General features: G+C 42.8%; 2 protein-coding genes across 2 annotated transcripts in view; one reads left to right on the top strand and one right to left on the bottom strand.

Moving 5' to 3' along the window:
- The first annotated feature begins 790 nt into the window (after positions 1-790).
- The window catches only part of hibadha (3-hydroxyisobutyrate dehydrogenase a), a 44,945-nt gene continuing 28,016 nt past the window's right edge, over positions 791-17,719 (top strand). Inside the window, exons 1-4 of the mRNA XM_080442277.1 lie at positions 791-902; positions 3,336-3,496; positions 6,365-6,474; positions 11,921-12,042. Coding sequence (XP_080298403.1) covers positions 830-902; positions 3,336-3,496; positions 6,365-6,474; positions 11,921-12,042 — 466 coding nt within the window. The 5' untranslated portion in view covers positions 791-829. The remainder of the gene's footprint in view (positions 903-3,335; positions 3,497-6,364; positions 6,475-11,920; positions 12,043-17,719) is intronic.
- LOC308095424 (aldo-keto reductase family 1 member A1-B-like) lies at positions 4,099-5,085 on the bottom strand (the record flags this gene model as incomplete). The annotated part of the gene is made up of 1 exon (XM_080442483.1): positions 4,099-5,085. Exon 1 carries the CDS (start codon positions 5,071-5,073, stop codon positions 4,099-4,101), a length of 975 nt encoding a protein of 324 aa, XP_080298609.1. The 5' UTR covers positions 5,074-5,085.

Here is a 17,719-nt window from a genome sequence, read left to right on the forward strand (position 1 = left end):
CTGGTCAATGTACCAATTATCAATAGGCTAGTGTGTTTTATTTAGGATATACTGTACAATGACCATCTACATTTCAGATTTGGGTTGTTGTTTTTCTTTTTCATGTGAAATGTGTGTGTTTGTGATGCTCACACACAAATGGCCACTATGAATGTCTAGAATAAAGGGTGATATAGTGACTGAAATATGCAAGCCACCAAGCAGTCACTCTACCTCTCACATCATGTTGCAACACACACTGCAACAAGTTGTGAGCTCATAGATCGGCTATTTTCGGTGCTTGACAGAAACTGATACACAACACAATCATAAATCAGTTGCCTCTCACTACAAACTGCAAACATTTGTAGTCCGTGCAAAAAAATGGGGAGAAACGAAATATTCACTTCCATTCTAATAAGATAGAGTGGTGGGGAGAAAGCTGTCTGTAACCATTCTTGCCGCATTATTATTGTTGGCATTGTTTTCTGTATTGACCACTGCTGTATTCCAACCAGTATACACAGTGACAGTCAATCATTACCGCCGCTACATTATTTTGTACCGCACACACACACACCCACACACATTACAGTTGGACAAAAACAACACAGGATGTCCCGCCTCTGGGAAACACCAAATTCGATCACATAGGCTGGAGCGACAGGCACGCTGTGATTGGCTACGTTGTCGTCAAGCAAAACCAACCAGCGGTTGTCTGTCGACCAAGTAGCCAATCACAGCACGGCAGCGTCCTTCCAGGCTATGAGATCTATCCCACAGCGTCCGGTTTCACTTCCAGGGCTGTGACAGCTGTCACTGTGGCTGCTGAGGTCAAGGGGAAAGAAGCATGGCTGCCTCCTTGTTCAGGGGCTCTCGGAATTTATTTCTAAGGTGGAGCAAACATGTCGACCTGGCCGGCGGTAAAGTATTTTATACTTCTCTGTGTCCAGTGTTGTTTTTGCGTTCTCGGGAAATGAAATGGCGAAAAATGCCAAAGAAACGGGCCTCCTCTCTCACCACTGTTGTAGTGTTGTGTGAGCTAGCTGGTTAGCCTCCTGCAGAGCGACACACACACACACACACACACACACACACACACACACACACACACACACACACACACACACACACACACATCCTTTAGCTTTGCACAGTATGCTCAATATATGCTTAAAATGGACGCAAATGATGACCAGTAATGAACATTTAAAACATACCATATTAGCCTAATACAGTGGTTCTCAAACCTTTTAATTTCAAGGACCCCCATAACTCTGAGATATGGTCCCTGGACCCCACTTTGAGCACAACTGGCCTAATAATTGCTGCAGAGTACAGACAATCTGGACTACTTGGAGCATTGTGCACCATAACCATTGCACCCACCAACTACCAACCTGCTTTACTACTTTTAATTCTTGAACTGTAACTGTGACGTTACACAAACTCCACGACATCTTGCCACCATTCATGCCTTTCTGCCTATAATTCCACAGTGAATTGTACATTTAGCTTTTCTCATGGCAAGTAGTTTTGATATTTCAGTGCTTTTCACTGTGGGAAGGGTAAACATCAAGGAATGTCCAACCTACTGTTAATTATTATACAAAATGTCTGAAGTTTACACAATTATATCAAGTGCACTCATTAATTTAAGCGCCTCAACCCATCAGCATTAGCAAATTATTAAGATCTACCGGTATTAACAGTATGAGCAATAAATAGAGGATCTCTAAACCCACCCCCTCGCTGACAGTGTTGATGTTTAACAGTAATGGTCTCTGAACAATAACAACATGTCCAAAGATCACCTGCTTGTACAGCAGTGTGCACAGTGTGTTCTGGGAGAGGGACTGATACTGATCTGAGTACGTGAGTCAAAGTATAGGCTCTGTGTAGAGAGAAATACCTGGAATGTGGAGGGGCTTATAGATCACAGCAGTTTTTAACCCATTAAAACCACACTGGCTATTCAAAAATAGCAGATGTACAAGCTCATAGCACGGCACACTATTTTTGGACATGTTGAAAGTGTTTGAATTTTTCTCTTCTGGGGGGTCCCTGGCACAAAACATTTTCAGATGGGAGGTCTGCGGCCAAATATATATCAATTGACCTTGACACGAAAAGTTTGAGAACTACTGTACTGATCTAGAAAGCATTTGTAGAATCGGCCTCAGGTCTTAATGGGTTAAGCCAATAGAGAGAACACACATATTTGGGAACCAGACAAATTGTCTGTCAGTGAATTAAAGGTAGAAGGCAAACCTGTCCAGGCATAAGAAAGCTATGCTTGCTGTCTGTCTGTCTGTCTGTCTGTCTGTCTGACTGGCTTACAGTCTGCTGTCTGTGGAATCTGGTAAAATTGTCTGGTTCCTGGCGGAGCTATCTGTGTAGGAACAGACTGGACCACAGCGCTGGCAATTTGTTTCAGTAGATAACCACAAATTATGTACTCCACAGTCAGAGGTCAATTAAATTAGAGGGAATTGTGTTGCATTTGACCAGACGTGAAAAAGTAGCTTATTGAACATTTATGTGCAGTCGAAATTTAAGTTCAGTGTATTAGTAATTATTGGCAAGTAACCCTGGGGTCAAATATGTTAATGGTTGAACTGAACCATCAACTTAAATCTGATCTTTGTTCTGTTTAGTGAACGCACTGTAAACACACCTAGTGATACTTACCGTCTATCAAAGGCTGAACTTAATTTCTCGCCATCTGGGCCTCGGTCGATAATGGTCACAAAGATCTGTGTCCTTTTGAATCACTTGTGGGTTCTCCAGAGTAACAGCAAACGGGCTGTGGGGCACGGGGGCACAGCAGAGGAAGTGAAACTGAGATGGGCATTTGAATGTAGTATTATAGGCTTGGTAGGCATGGTTTAGGGCTTCATGTTGTGGACAAAATGTGTGAGTCACGGATGTTACAATGGTGATATGACATCATAAAACAAAGTAGTGGAGCCTGAACAGGCAGTATCATACCCACACTGTATGAATTACAGCTAATCTCCGGCACCATTGGCCCGATCGACGTGAAACTCTGTAATCGGTAATTCGGTATACATTATCTCTATAATCAAGACGGAACTGTCCGTTTATTCAGATTCCATCCTGTTTGCCGAATTCCGAACATTGCTGGCCCACAATAACCTAAACCTATAACCTACCTGACTTTTCAGGTAGGTTATAGGTTTTCCACTTTTTCTAGTTAATAACTTACCCTTAACTTATCTAGTTAATGACAACCGATTAACTAGGTTGTCATAATCTCTGGATATTACAATGTGGCCTAAGTCTCTGCCTTACTCCTTCTGTTTCTTTCCTTTCAACTCCTCTTTCTTTTCTAGTGTCGAGTCGATCAATGGCCTCGAAGACGCCAGTGGGGTTTATTGGGTTGGGAAACATGGGCACTCCCATGGCCACAAACCTCCTGAAAAATGGTTACCCTGTCATTGCCACGGACGTCTTCCCTGAGTCCTGCAAGGAACTGCAAGATATAGGTGCACAGGTAGGCTACTGGATTAAGAATATTACATTTCTACCAACCTAGTGACAGGGAGGTTGCAGAGATGGAAGGATTATGCATATTGAGACTTGGTTGAATACTCGATTGGTCAAATCAAGCGCTCTGAGGTCAGCAGAGCAGACCACTCTTTTTTTGTGTATAATTGTAAATATTTGTATTCACACACAGTGCTGTAGTTCACAAATGGGTCCAGTGGTCATAAAGCACTTGCAGTGGGAAGTAACACAAACGTTTGTATATAAAAACAAGTTTGAATCATGTGGATCTCGGGATCCACATGGGAATAGAGTGGCTCCAATGAGGATCTTGGGCACTGTATAAAACGCATGTTGAAAAAAAAATGTGGAGGTACTTCTGTGGCTGACTGGGAGCCTGCATCCAAAGTTTGGCGCCGATCGGTCCAGCAGCGGTGTGCAAAGATTAGCTCTGGACACACAGACAGACAAACACGCAATACAGACCCACTCATAGACGGATAGACCATCTTACAGAGCCACACCGTACTAGCAGTAATCATTGCATATTTTAAATGTTTCAGTTTTGTGAATAAAGGGTATGTGATCAAGGTGGCGGTGTGGAACTCATCAGTAAGGGTCATTGAAGGGGTAGTGTGGATGTCCAGCATCCCTGGGTACCTGCTTTCCTTCCACTTGGATCATTGGTACAATGTAGCGCCAGCCGTTATTCAACTCTGTTACACTTTTCATCTCCTCGGCTTCAAGAGTGAAGTCAAACACCTGTATGTTCTCTTTGATGCGGGACTCGGTTACACTTTTGGGGATCGTCACTACCCCTCGCTGTGTCAGCCACCTCAGGATAATCTGAGCAGAGGACTTGCTGTATTTGTCTGCCAGGGTGGCTACCACTGGCTCGTCAAGTAGGACAGGCTCATCCGGATGTTTCCATGCTCTGTCAGGAGAGCCCAGGGGGCTGTAGGCCGTCATTACCAAGCCCCTGTCCTGGCAATGAGCCTGCAGCTCTGCCTGGGCCAAGTATGGATGGCCCTCTACCTGAAGGACAGTGGGTTTGATGCTGGCAGCAGAGAGAACATCATCTATCTGCCGACTGTTGAAGTTTGACAGGCCAATGGCTCGGACAAGACCCTTCCCCACCAGTTTCTCCATGGCGGCCCAGGTCTCCTTGTAGTCGATTTTGTCATAAAGCATTGTGCCGTCTTCTTTTCTGGGGAAAGGAACCTCTCCACGTTGGAAGGCATAGGGCCAGTGGATGAGGTACAGGTCCAGATACTCCAGCTTCAGATCCTTCAGGGTTTTCAGAAGTGATGGCTCCACATCTTCTGGATGATGCTGTGTGTTCCACAGCTTGGATGTGATGAACACATCCTCTCGTCTCAGGGCCTTGTCAGGGCCTAGCATCTCCTGTAGCGCTTCTCCAATCTCAGCCTCATTGCTGTAGATGGCAGCACAGTCAATGTGACGATATCCAGCTTGCAACGCCCAGGTAACTGCTTGCTTCACCTTGCCTGGCTCACTTTTCCATGTTCCAAGTCCAATGAGAGGCATTTTCTGCCCGGTGTTGAGAACTGCAAAGTCATTCATAGCTTTTAGAACCACAGTTTTAAATTTGAGAATTGTCCTGTTTCTGTACTCCTGTAATGTAAAGTACAGTGCCTGATTTCTCAGAAGACCGCTGTTCTATATAACAGACCTCTGTTTACGCTGCTATGGAAACAGAAACCTTTCAACCTATAAAGTTGAAGTTGTGTGTAGGTGTCAGTCTGTGTGCCCGGATTATGCCCAAATATGGGTCAGGGTCATGCCTGACGTCACAGCACAGTCTCTCTTCTCTACATTCTATGTATGTGATTAATTACCTTGCTCATTGTAAGTTGCTCTAGATACTGTAAGAGCGTCTGCTGAATGCCTAAATTGAAATTGACAGCACTAATGCCAGTGTTGACCTCAAAATACTTTGTGCCTACTTCACCCTCACAGATATTATAGACAGACACACAATGCTAACTTCATTGTACTGACATCACAATACTGACGTCATAGTTAGGTATCCAAGGTCTCTGACAACGGGTACTGACGATCTACAAGCTGATATCACTGATATCTATGGACAGACAGACACAGTGCTGACATCATAGATTACTGACGAAGTAGACTGCCTGACATCATAGTACTGCCGTCATAGACTGGTCTCCAAGTTCTCTTGACAACGGGTACTGACGATCTACAAGCACATATTATCCGCATTGTGAAGCGACACCAAGCTCATGATGCTTGACTTTGCGATGCGTTGAAATCAATATTTTGTATTACATTACATTACATTACAGTCATTTAGCAGACGCTTTTATCCAAAGCGACTTGTATTGATGTTGTCCACAAGTAGCTGTGCAAATTAAGTCTACTTAACCCATTTAGGGCTGGAACCCCTATTTGTAACTATACCTTTCAAGACGGGAACCCATTTTGGGTTACTATGTACAGTATATAGCAACATAATAATGTTTTCTAATTTTTTTTAATAAATATTTATGACGTTTTTCAGAAAACCTAGGTCAGGATTTCGAAGGCGTTTTTAGAATCGGCCTCAGGTCTAAATGGGTTAACATCAGTCCTGCTTTGCCATGTTGGGGTTTAATTTCCTATAATGACCTGCTCACTGTACTTTATAATATTGTCCCTCCCTTTCACATACACATTCAAATCTATGCCATCCACTGTCAGTGTCAGTAATGATGCCTTTTGGTAGGTCGAATAATACGTTTGAGTAATAATTTTGAGGTTCAAGAGGCGGCAAATTATTTGTACGGTATGGTTCATTTAGTTTTTCCTCTTCCATCTATGCTTATGTTTTATTACATTTTGTGATGCCCAGGTTGTGGACTCCCCAGCAGAGGTAGCAGAGAAGGCGGACCGCATCATCACCATGCTCCCGTCCAGTCCCAACGTCATCGAGGCGTACACAGGCCCCAATGGCATCCTCAAGTAAGCCCGCCTCTCTGTCGTGAGCTCTGTCTCTTACTCTCCTCCCCCAGGCTCCTTTCTTCTCTTCACTTCCTTTTCCTCTGTTGTAGACAATTACATTTTCCCAAAGCGTTTTAAGAAGTACTTGAAGTACTTCTTAAAGAGTCTTCTTAAGAAGTAAACAGGTTTCCCAAAAGCCTTCTTAGCCAAAGTAGATCTTTCATAAGAAGCAGTTTTAAAGAGCACCTGGAGCGACTTAGTGAATGGGTTCAGATAGTCTCCTGCAGGAGGCATGTCTGAAGCCTGTCCTGGAAAAACAGATGATAATACAATATGTAGATAGATCTATGATAGATAAAGATTTATATATATATATTAGTTTTATATTTGTTGCTACAGTATGTGATGTTTAGCCCGTTTATAACCACGGCCAGATGGCATTGGAACATTGTTTCAATAAGTACTGTAATATATTAAAGAGTTCACCACCACCATAAATCCCCTGTTTGAAAGTTAAATGAAGAGACCTGTTGCACACACAGCAAATTAAAGGGACATAATATTATAGAACAGCAGGGGAGAGCTCGAAGTGTGGATTCTGCCTGCAATAATATTTATGTAATTATAATTGCATTCGGGCACCTCAATTCCCTTCGCGTTGTTAATTTTCTTTTTTTTTCATTAAAGTTTGTATTTAACATACACCGCACAAAACAACATAAACCCAACACAAGACAGCACATAGTGTCATGCCTTGTACTTATGTGTATCTATACTGTAGGTTCATATTATAGCCTACTGTACATTGATATAGAAAGAGGAAGTCATAGAGAAAGTCACAGTTACCAACAGTGCTAAAGCTTGTTAATTTTCAGCTTTATTTTATTCATGGAGCGAGTACAATCCCACTTGTAAAACTTAATTTGCAAGCATGTACTTGTGTGGAACAATCAGTTAGTCTGGCATCGATTGATTGGACAGCTCCGGTTAAGATGCTTTGATTGATTGATTGATGTAGTTTATTTAGAAAGACATGAGAATAGTACATGACAGTACATAACAGTACATGGAAGTACAAATTCACAATACAAGGTCTACTAAACTGGAAACCCTCATTAAGCACTAAGCTTGTTTAAGATGAGAACCCCATGCACACAAATCATGATGAAATATAAGAGGCAGGCAGATATACACACTACTATACAGAATGTCATACAATCAGCTTTCAGGTTACTGGTATGACGAGAGAAAAAAAAAAATATATATATATATATACAAAAGAGGAAAATGAAGGAGGGGGGGGGGTGGGGGGGGGTAGGTTAAGACTTTGACAGGGGCCATTTTCTAATTGCAGCCTCCTGAAGGTGTATCTTTAGGGCAGTTTTGAAAGTGAGTAGGGTTTTACACTCCTTTACTCCTTTTGGTAGGGCATTCCACATTTTTGTTGAATAGCATGAGAACGAGTTCATACCCTTAGTTGAGCCAAATCTGGGTTGAACATGATCCGTGGAGCTGCCTCTGGTGTTATGATCATGGACTGCATTAACATTTTGGAAGTATTTTGACAAATACAGGGGGATCCCAATGTTGTGGTGTATCTTGAAGACCAGGCCCATAGCAAGTTGCTGTACTCTGTCCTCAACCCTAAGCCATCCAATCCTAGCAAAATGAGCAGGGGTTAGATGGGTTCTGTGATTGAGGCCAAGAAGTAGCCTTACAAGTTTGTTTTGGGATGTTTGGAGCCTTGTTTTTTAGGCCTTGGAGGTGTTGTGATACCATGAAGTGCATGCATAATCATAATGACCTTGAATGAGGGCCCCTGCAAGAATCTTCAGAGTATTCTTACTGACTAGGCGATCAATCCTCCACAAATAGCGTGTTGTTTGGTTGACATTTTTGATCACTTTTTCTGCGTTTTTGTTACCAGAGAGGTTTGCCTCCAAGATGGAGCCCAGGTAGGTAATTTCATCCTTTCTTTTGATGACATCATCACCCACTTTGATCGTGAAACTCTCTGCCTTGCTAAGGTTAGGACTGGACCCAAAGAGGATGGATTCAGTTTTACCCAGGTGTAATGAAAGTTTGTTGTCAGAGAGCCAGATGCAGATCTTGTTGAGTTCGGAGCTGAGAGTTTTCTCAACCTGCAGCCTGTCCCTGTCCGAGACTAGCAGGGCCGAGTCATCTGCGAACAGGAACAGCTTGCAGTCGCAGGCCGATGACATGTCATTCACATATATCAGGAACAGTAAAGGTCCTAGTATACTTCCTTGTGGGTCACCACAAGTCACAGGGAGGGGGGGGGACTGGGTGCCGTTTACTTCCACCACTTGCTCCCTCCCTTCCAGGTAGGATCTCATCCAGTTCACTGACGTATCATCAAAACCTATTGCTTTGAGCTTATTGATCATAATTGGGTGATTGACGGTGTCAAAGGCCTTCTGGAGGTCCAGCATGACCATGCCGCAATATTTGCCCTTGTCGACATCTTGTTTGATAGAGTCGTTCAAATAGAGAAGGCATGTGTCAGTGGAGTGGTTTGTTCTGAAACCAGATTGGAATTTGTAGATTAGATTTTTTTCGGCAAGATACTTATCGACCTGTTCATAGACTATTTTTTCCATGACTTTCGAGATGGAGCTAAGAATAGAAATAGGGCGGTAGTTGCCAGGGTCTAATTTGTTTCCTTTTTTGTACAGAGGGGTCACCCTTGCTTTTTTGAAATCGTTAGGGACCCGTCCCTGTATGATGGAGAGGTTTATTATGTGGGTAATGATTGGAGCAATGGAGGCGGCCGAGTCTTTTAGAAATTTGGCGGGGATATTGTCGAGGCCTGTGGCTTTGTGTTGATGAAGAGCACTCAATTTTTTAAACACCTCTTCTGTTTTCACAGGGGAGTTTAAAATCATCTTTGCGTACACCCTGTTTTTCGTAAAATGAGTCAACATGGTCTTCACCATAGCACCCAGAGTGAGGGGGTAGTTTTTCAACCAAATCTGAGGTTATGGTCGTGAAGAATATGTTGAGGATTTTACTCACTTCATGTTTGGATGTGATGAGTGTCATTCACCTTGAGGCTTATGTTTGTAAACCTGGTTTTCAATTTCTTGCTGCAGCCTAGTAGGTTGTTGAATAGCTTCCAAAGCTCTCGTGGTTTGCTTTTATTTTCCTCAATTTTGTCATCGATGAAGCTTTTTTCTGCTAATTCGAGCATGCCATTAACCTTGTTTCTTAGCTTGTTTCTTTCTTTTTCAAGTTTAGCTACGTGGGATTCGAGACCTTTGTTAAAACACCTGGCGAGTTTGATCCTACCTTTATGAAGCTCAGAACACTTTTTGTTTCTGACCTTCATGGCAGTAAGGATGTCCGAATTCATCCATGGTACCGGGCGGGTTTTGACCCTGATGGTTTTCATGGGAGCCACACTGTCCAAAATTTGAATGAATTTGGTTTTGAAACCAAGCCAAGATTCGTCTACCTGTGTGCTTCTTACAGAGCCTTCTTAGCGATGTGGTAAGAGGGCATGAGAGCGCGTTTGGGAAATACCCATAACTTTACAGGAGCCCTATAACGCCAAACGTATCATATATGATACACACATTACACTGATTTTTTAATAAATCAGTGTAATGAATACTTGGACCAAGAACCTGTTGTATCATATCTGACACATCCCCACTTCCCCCTGGACCATACCATTTGCACTGCAGGTAGTTACAGAGCCTCAGGTGGTCTGACCCAAAATGGCTGCCATCAACTAAACAGGAGAGGTTGATGCACTACTAACAAACAATGATTTTTTAAGCAGTTCGGGTACGTTTTCCTAGTATATCTTTACTAATATTTTGAAATAAGTGTTGGATAACTTGAATGCACTTATGAGCTCTCAAAATTTAGCATTTGAGTTTGTTTTTTATGATGTCAAAAGTGTTTGTATCATATTTGATACAACAGGTCTATAGTCCTTTACGATTTGTATCATATTTGATACTACAGGTCTAAAATAAATGTTTTTTTTTGTTTTTGTAATGTTAAAACCGACATGATTTTATTTTTGTTTTCAAATTTTTATCCCACGATTTGTAACCCTATTTTTTACACCCAGTGCCAATCTCTATGTAATCCTGGGCACTACACTCCCTCTGCCAACCTAGGGAGGCCAGGGCCGAGCTCATGCCTCCTTCAATGCATGAGAGCTAACTGACCTTCTTGTCACCTGACAGGGGAGAGTTTCCCTGGTTGGACGTAGCGCGTGGAAGGAACACGTTATTCCAACCAGTTCCTTTCCCCTCCATCAGGCGCCTTGGCTGGCCAGGGGGAGGCAGTAAAACCGACTTGAAATACCCCTTTTAATACCCCTTGTATCAAATATGATACAACAAATAAATGATACAAAGGAATGTAAAAAAATAAAAAAAAATAAAAAATGACCCAATAAAGTGTCCCTTTTTAAAAAATTGGAATTTTCTGACCTTTCCTTCATAGTTCAGGTTCTAGAGGGACCCTTCTTAAAGGGGTAGTTCACCCCCAAAATAACTTTTTTTCTATGTATTCCTCACCACCTGGAGCCTTGAATTCATGGATATTTTTTTGTTTTTGTCGCATTCCTTCCTTTATTATTTGATTATAATAAATTTGTCCCCATTGATTCCGGTAGGAGACACAAATGCATTTGTGTCTCCTACCGGAATCAATGGGGCTAAATTTATTATAATCAAATAATAAAGGAAGGAATGCGACAAAAACAAAAAAATATCCATGAATTCAAGGCTCCATGGGGTGAGTAATCCATAGAAAAAAAGTTAATTTGGGGGTGAACTACCCCTTTAACTCCCTAAGTAGTTCCTTATTGGGAAAACCCGGCCCTTATCAGTAACATCTCTTAAACCACTTACTTAAAGACAGTTCTGTAGGACAGTCTGTCTGATTATTCTCTGGGTCCTCTTTTATGTTTTCACTTGTTATTTTGGTATAACTACTAGGGCTGGGTGCAATAACCGCAATACCGTGGTTGTGTAATGCATACCGCGGTGTCAAGTTCATAACCGCAATTATTATTATTTTTTATTTTTTATTTCGTTCAAAAAAGTTTTTGTGGAGGTACCACCATACCGTCGGTAAACAGTGATTTATTACCGAGATAACTACAAATCCATACCGCCCCAGCCCTAATAACTAACCCAATGCCTGTTGTGATAGGAAACGCATGCCCCTTCGGTTATGTAATAATCACCGTGGTAGCCGTTGTGAGGGTACCCGGTGCAGTACTTGGTGCAGTGCCCATCCTACTATAAATCCTACTATAAATTCACGAAATGTGTGTGCGTGTGTGTATCTGTCCTCCACGTATCTCGAGAACCGTCCGACTGATCAACTTCAACTTGAGGACCCAAGAGAGTACAGGTCTCAGTGTGAAGTCGGTTGTATTTTATTAACATTCAGCGTTCTGGTTGTGTGTTTCTGTCCTCAGGAAGGTGAAGAAGGGAACGCTGCTCATCGACTCCTCCACCATTGATCCCGCCGTCTCCAGGGAGATGGCTGTCGCCGCCGAGAAGATGGGGGCCGTGTTCATGGATGCTCCGGTGTCAGGAGGTAAGAGCTCTCAGCCACACAATGGGCTGGTGGATAGGGTTCGGATCCTTTTAGGATTTTAACCATTCCGGTTCCTTAACCCATTAACACATCCACTGCCAAGGGCTAATCTCATAATGTACTCACCAGTGCCAAGGTGTTTTTGTTGTTTTTTTGTTTTTTTCATGTCGCCATAGATCTTGTTAAAATCCTTAAGATTGAGCGCTACACGGTCTGTTTACATCCGCGCGATCTCCCTGTATCTCCCAGTGAAAACCACGTGTCAAACGGGGCATCCATGTTTGAGTTAGAGCGGATTACGTTAAACAGTGAAATGCGAGGAGAAAAAACTACAGGAAGAGAATTGAGTTTCAGTTTCGTCTGTAGAATGGGAGCGGGCGTGAGCGTCAAAACCGGATCCCAAATAATTCTATTTCCTGTCATCAAACCGGAAACGGAAGTGGATCAAAAAAATTCCGAAAGTGCACCCGGACCGCGCATGCGCGAAAAGACCGCAGCCCGTAGGGCTACGGTCTCGGCGCTTAACAGTTGGATTTAACGGCCCGTAGGACTACGGTCTTGGCAGTTAATGTGTTAAGACCGGGAACGTATTTACAAAAGTCTTCTAAATCCTAACAGTTTATGTCAAGGGCCCTCAAAATTATATGTATTTGGCCGCGGACCCCCATCTCAAAATATTTTGTTCCAGGGACCCCCAGAAGCAAAGATTTGAGTTAAAAATTTACATTCCAAGATTTGCACACATTTTCACGATTTTCTTTTCAAAAATAGCAGATCTACAAGCTCATAGCGCGGCACTCGGCTCGGCTATTTTTGAATAGCCAAAGAAATCTGAAGTGACACAGATGCGTTCCCGGATTGAATGGGTTAAAACGTTTGAGAACCACCGGTATTGCAATTGTATAGCAGACCTGCTCTGACAGTGTGATAAACCGGCTCCAGAAACGGTTCCAAATGTGATGGAACCGATTCTGGTTCCTCAGTGTTGGATCCGGCTCCTCCGTTTTCCGGATCCCTACCCTACTTATACCTACTTCTGATTTCTGAAAGGATTTATTACTCTTTAACCCATTAAAACCGGGAAAGCATCCGTGTTATTTTAGATTTTTTTTAATCTAAAATATATATCTGCTATTAGAAAATAGCAGATAGGGCAGGAAATACAAAGGATACTTTTAATTAACATTGTACCAGAACCTAAGTTCTTTCTGCTAGGCCTCTATCCAGTTGGACAAAGAATAAAGCGCAGTGAGAGAATATTCATAGATATTTGTCTTTTACAAGCTAAAAGAGTAATTGCATTGACCTGGAAGAGGCCCGGATAGACCAAGCATTGCACAGTGGTTCAGGGAACTGTCTTTATGCCTACCTCTAGAAAAAATCACATACATACTTAAGGACAAACAAGAGATGTTTCAGGAGGTGTGGGGTCGTTTTATACAGTATATGGAAAACAATAATCTGCCGCATTTAATGGAAGAGTCTGGAGAGGAGTAGTGCTGATGCCAATGTATGTCTTTCTTTTGTTTTTGTTTTTTCATTGATTGTCTTGTATGATTTAATGTAATTGTCCATTTTTGTTTTCTGTTGTGTTTGTAATATAATGTTGAAATATTTTGTGAAAAGAAAGGAAAATAAATAAACATATTGTTGAAAAAAAAAGAAGAGAATAGCAGATATACTTCGTGCCGCGCTGCGAGCATGCCTGATATTTTTTAACATTTTTGAAAAATCTTGAAAGTGCGCAAACTACTGATTTAGAAGGCATTCGTAGAATCGGCCTCAGGTCTTAATGGGTTAAAAATGTACTCTTTTTGTTTGTGGTGTTCTTGATCGATCAAAAAACATTAACACCAGTTGACTGGTAGTTTACTACCCGTGAAGCTAGCTGGCATCAACAGCAGTGATGCCAACTACTGTATATGTGCTGTAACTCTTTTTTTTAATACTATAGCTATATATACACCTCACTGCTCAGTAACTCAGTTTTGGCTATAGGTCAGTAGCTGCTCTCACTGCAGTGCTGTTGTAGTCGTAATAAATCACAGTGAGTGCTAAGTGATATTGCAGATGTAGGCTATGTCTGTGGAGAAAACGCTACAGTTTGGCGACTGCTGCGTTGCCTCAGGTTCATTTTCTTCCTAATGAGTTGCACCACTGGGTGGTCATTATATGTGAGGGAGATGAGCGGAAAGAAAACCCAACTAGCGCATCGATACAGAGAGACTTGGCCCCGTGACCTCGACCCCATGCTTCTCAGCTTGCCCTACACTCTTTCTGTGCATCTAAACTCTCGGACAATACCGATTGGCAGCTCGGACGTGGGTTGTAATTAGCCCAGCAGGACCAGTCTAGTAGGTGCCCTTCTCTGGGCTTTTTATTGCCATTTTTTTGACCGGGGGTCTTAAGACAAGGTTAAGGTTTTAAGTCCTCATTATGTCGGCCCTGTCTGTGTGTGACGGCCACTTGACAGAGCACAGGATCGCCAGTCGCCCTTTAATGGGCTGAGCCGCGGCGGAGAACCTCCGTGTCAGGGCTTTTCATGTTGATGGAGCCGTAATGGCGGGTATCCCGTGTCAGTGCCTTTCATGTTAGATAAAGAGTCATAAAGAGGAGAGAAACTGCCCTCACATGGAGTGGAGGGCAGGGGAGGGGGGGATAGAGAGCGGGGGGGAGATAAGAAGAGAGGGAGATGTGTCACAGTGAACCTCTGTGTCTCTCTCTCTCTCTCTCTCTCTCTCTCTGCTGAGACCAACCCAAGGGTGCAGCGCTGCATGGACACACACACATAAAACTAAGCTCCATCCAAATAATGACGTATGTGTTGCTGACAAAATCTTACAGTCGCAACTAATAGATCCTGTTTGTTCTCTGTTGCACAAAGTTTAAAGGGATAGTTCACCCAAAAAAAAAATTCTATCGATTAGTCACCCCATGGATTCATGGATATTGTTTAGTTTTTGTCGCATTCCTAAGCCAATCATTTGATGACCAGCAGACTGGTAGGCAGCGGTTCCGGTAGGAGACACAAAAGAGACTCTTTGTGTCTCCTACCGGAACCGCTGCCGCTCATCAAATTATTGGCTTACGAATGCGACAAAACCCCCCAAAATCCATGAATTCCAGTCTCCATGGGGTGACTAAGTAATCAATAGGAAAAAAAGTCATTTTGGGGGTGAACTATCCCTTTAAGTCCTACAGATTAGACACCACTGTTACCTCCCTCTCACACTATACTGTACATAACAGACGCATAGATTTGGCCTACAGACTGGGTGTGTTTACTGGCTGGCGTCTGCAACGCAGACCTGTGTGTAGTCTGTGAGATCAGAGGCCTGTAACTCCCCCCCTGGCGGGTACACACACACACACACACACACACACACACACACACACACACACACACACGCTCACACACTGTTTACATACTGTAGACAGTGCGTAGTTAGTGTGTGCAGTCCCGTGTGAAGGTTCTTCCTTCCCTAGCTCTTAGCTAAGCCTCGTTTTACTATCCTGAGATGACCAATGATTTACCTGCTACCTCTGGCCTGTGTGGCTCGCCCCGCAGACGCCCACAGAACACACACGGCACATATAACCCACCTCTAAGCATCAAGGCAGGCAGTAGTCTTTCTGTCTCTGTCTCTTAACACACACACACACCCACCCACACCAGCACATTTCAGGCCCACCCGAAACCCCCCCCAGCACAGGGATGAAAATGGTCCGGCCCCCCGATAAGCTAAGCTGAACTTGTAGAGCAGAGAGGTCAAGGGAGTAGTTTTCGGGGGTTGTACACGGGTCAACTCCATGGAAATTTTACAAACGGCTATTAGAATCCAGTGGTGTAAAGTAACTAAGTACATTTACTCAAGTACTGTACTTAAGTACAATTTTGAGGTACTTTTACTTTACCTGGAGTATTTCCAATTGTCTATACTTTTACTTCTACTCCACTACATCTCGGAAGCAAATATTGTACTTTTACTACACTATAATTATTTGAAAACTTTAGTTACTTTGCAGATATAAATGATTACATCATAAAACATACATTAACCACTTTAGCCTTAATTTATACGTTGGCTTTTTGAAAATAGACGATCTACAAGCTCACAAGCTTGTAGATCTGCTATTTTCAAACATTTTAGCACTTTTACTTTTGGTATTGTAAGTACATTTTGATACCAATACTTTTGTACTTTTACTGTCATTTTGAATTCCTGACTTTTACTTGTGACAGAGTACTTCTACATTGCAGTATTGATACTTTTACTTAAGTAAAACATTTGAGTACTTTTTCCACCACTGTTAGAATTTTGCTTGCTTTCTATTTGCTTTTCCATACCCCCCACCACCACACACACACACACACACACAATCTTACCATGAGAAGAGTTGAAGACGGTAGTGGCTCAGGGGATATGGTTGCCGTCTGGGAAACGTACAGTGAGATCCCCGGTTCGTTCTCCAGCTCCTCCTGGTTTTCTGTCAGAAGGAAGTGTCCATGAGCAAGACAACTGAGCTGTTCCCCCGAGTGCCGCCAGGTGGCTGCCCAGTGTCCACTCACTGCTCCTAATGTCATTTAGTTACGACGGGTCAAATGCAGTGAATTAATTTCCTCATGGGGATCAATAGAAGTAAAAAAAAAAAAAAAAAAAATGTTCCCACCAGGAGATGGCACTCTACCCGTGTGTGTGTGTGTGTGTGTGTGTGTGTGACTGTGTGACTGTGTGTGACTGTGTCTGTGTGTGTGTGTGAGAGAACAGTATATGGGTCACTTCAGTTCAGCCTTTCTGACTGACACAGCTTTTGACTTTGTTTGCAAACACATATCTGCACGCTTTCCCAATGGTTTATTAGCTCAATCAATGTAACTTAGTTAAAACACACTAAAGCCTGTATTATACTTTGTTGCGCGCCACTGTCACACACTGAAAAGACAGATCTACAAGCTGACAACGCTTCAAATCCGCCATAATGTTTCACCTTGAAAAAGGGAACTGGCGCAGTGTCAACACATAAACATATAATGACATGCTTGACAGAAATTCCATGTCGCTCATTACATTGGAAACGTTACAGTCGACATGGTGTGTTGGTAGTGTTGGTTCAGTGGCTCAGGGAGATAGAGCGGCCGAGTGGGAACCGTAATGTTCCCGGGTGGTTCGCTCCCGAAGCTCTTTCTCGGCTTAGTGTCAGAAGTGTCCTTGAGCAAGACCCTGAACCCAACTGCTCCCCGGGCGCTGTTCAATAGACTAACTGTTTCTGTAGTCCCTGGTTTCCTGGAGATAACCCATTTCCATGTCCGGTTCTGGTTCAGTTTCCGAGCTTTGCTTAATCGGTGCAGCAGATTTAAACTGGGAAAAACACATTACACCTTCATGATTATGTGTTTCGGATGGGTTAAATGCAGAGCACAAAATCCATGTATGTGCAAATGAACTTGGCTAATACCCCAACAACAACTAAAGGGGAATATTAGTAGATACAGGGCATATTGGGAGTTAGTTACTACTAGATACATGGCATACACACACACAGCCTGTTCTTTTTGTGGGTACCGTTATTGTTTTTATTTTGAATTAATATATTTTTGTCTGATATAAAACGTAATCCTGTCTGATGTGTGGGGCATGTGAGATGGTGCTCTAGCGCTTCTCACAGAAGTGTGTGT

Source organism: Gymnoscopelus braueri, assembly GCF_963280865.1.
Source record: "Gymnoscopelus braueri genome assembly, chromosome: 11".
NCBI classification, from domain to species: domain Eukaryota; kingdom Metazoa; phylum Chordata; class Actinopteri; order Myctophiformes; family Myctophidae; genus Gymnoscopelus; species Gymnoscopelus braueri.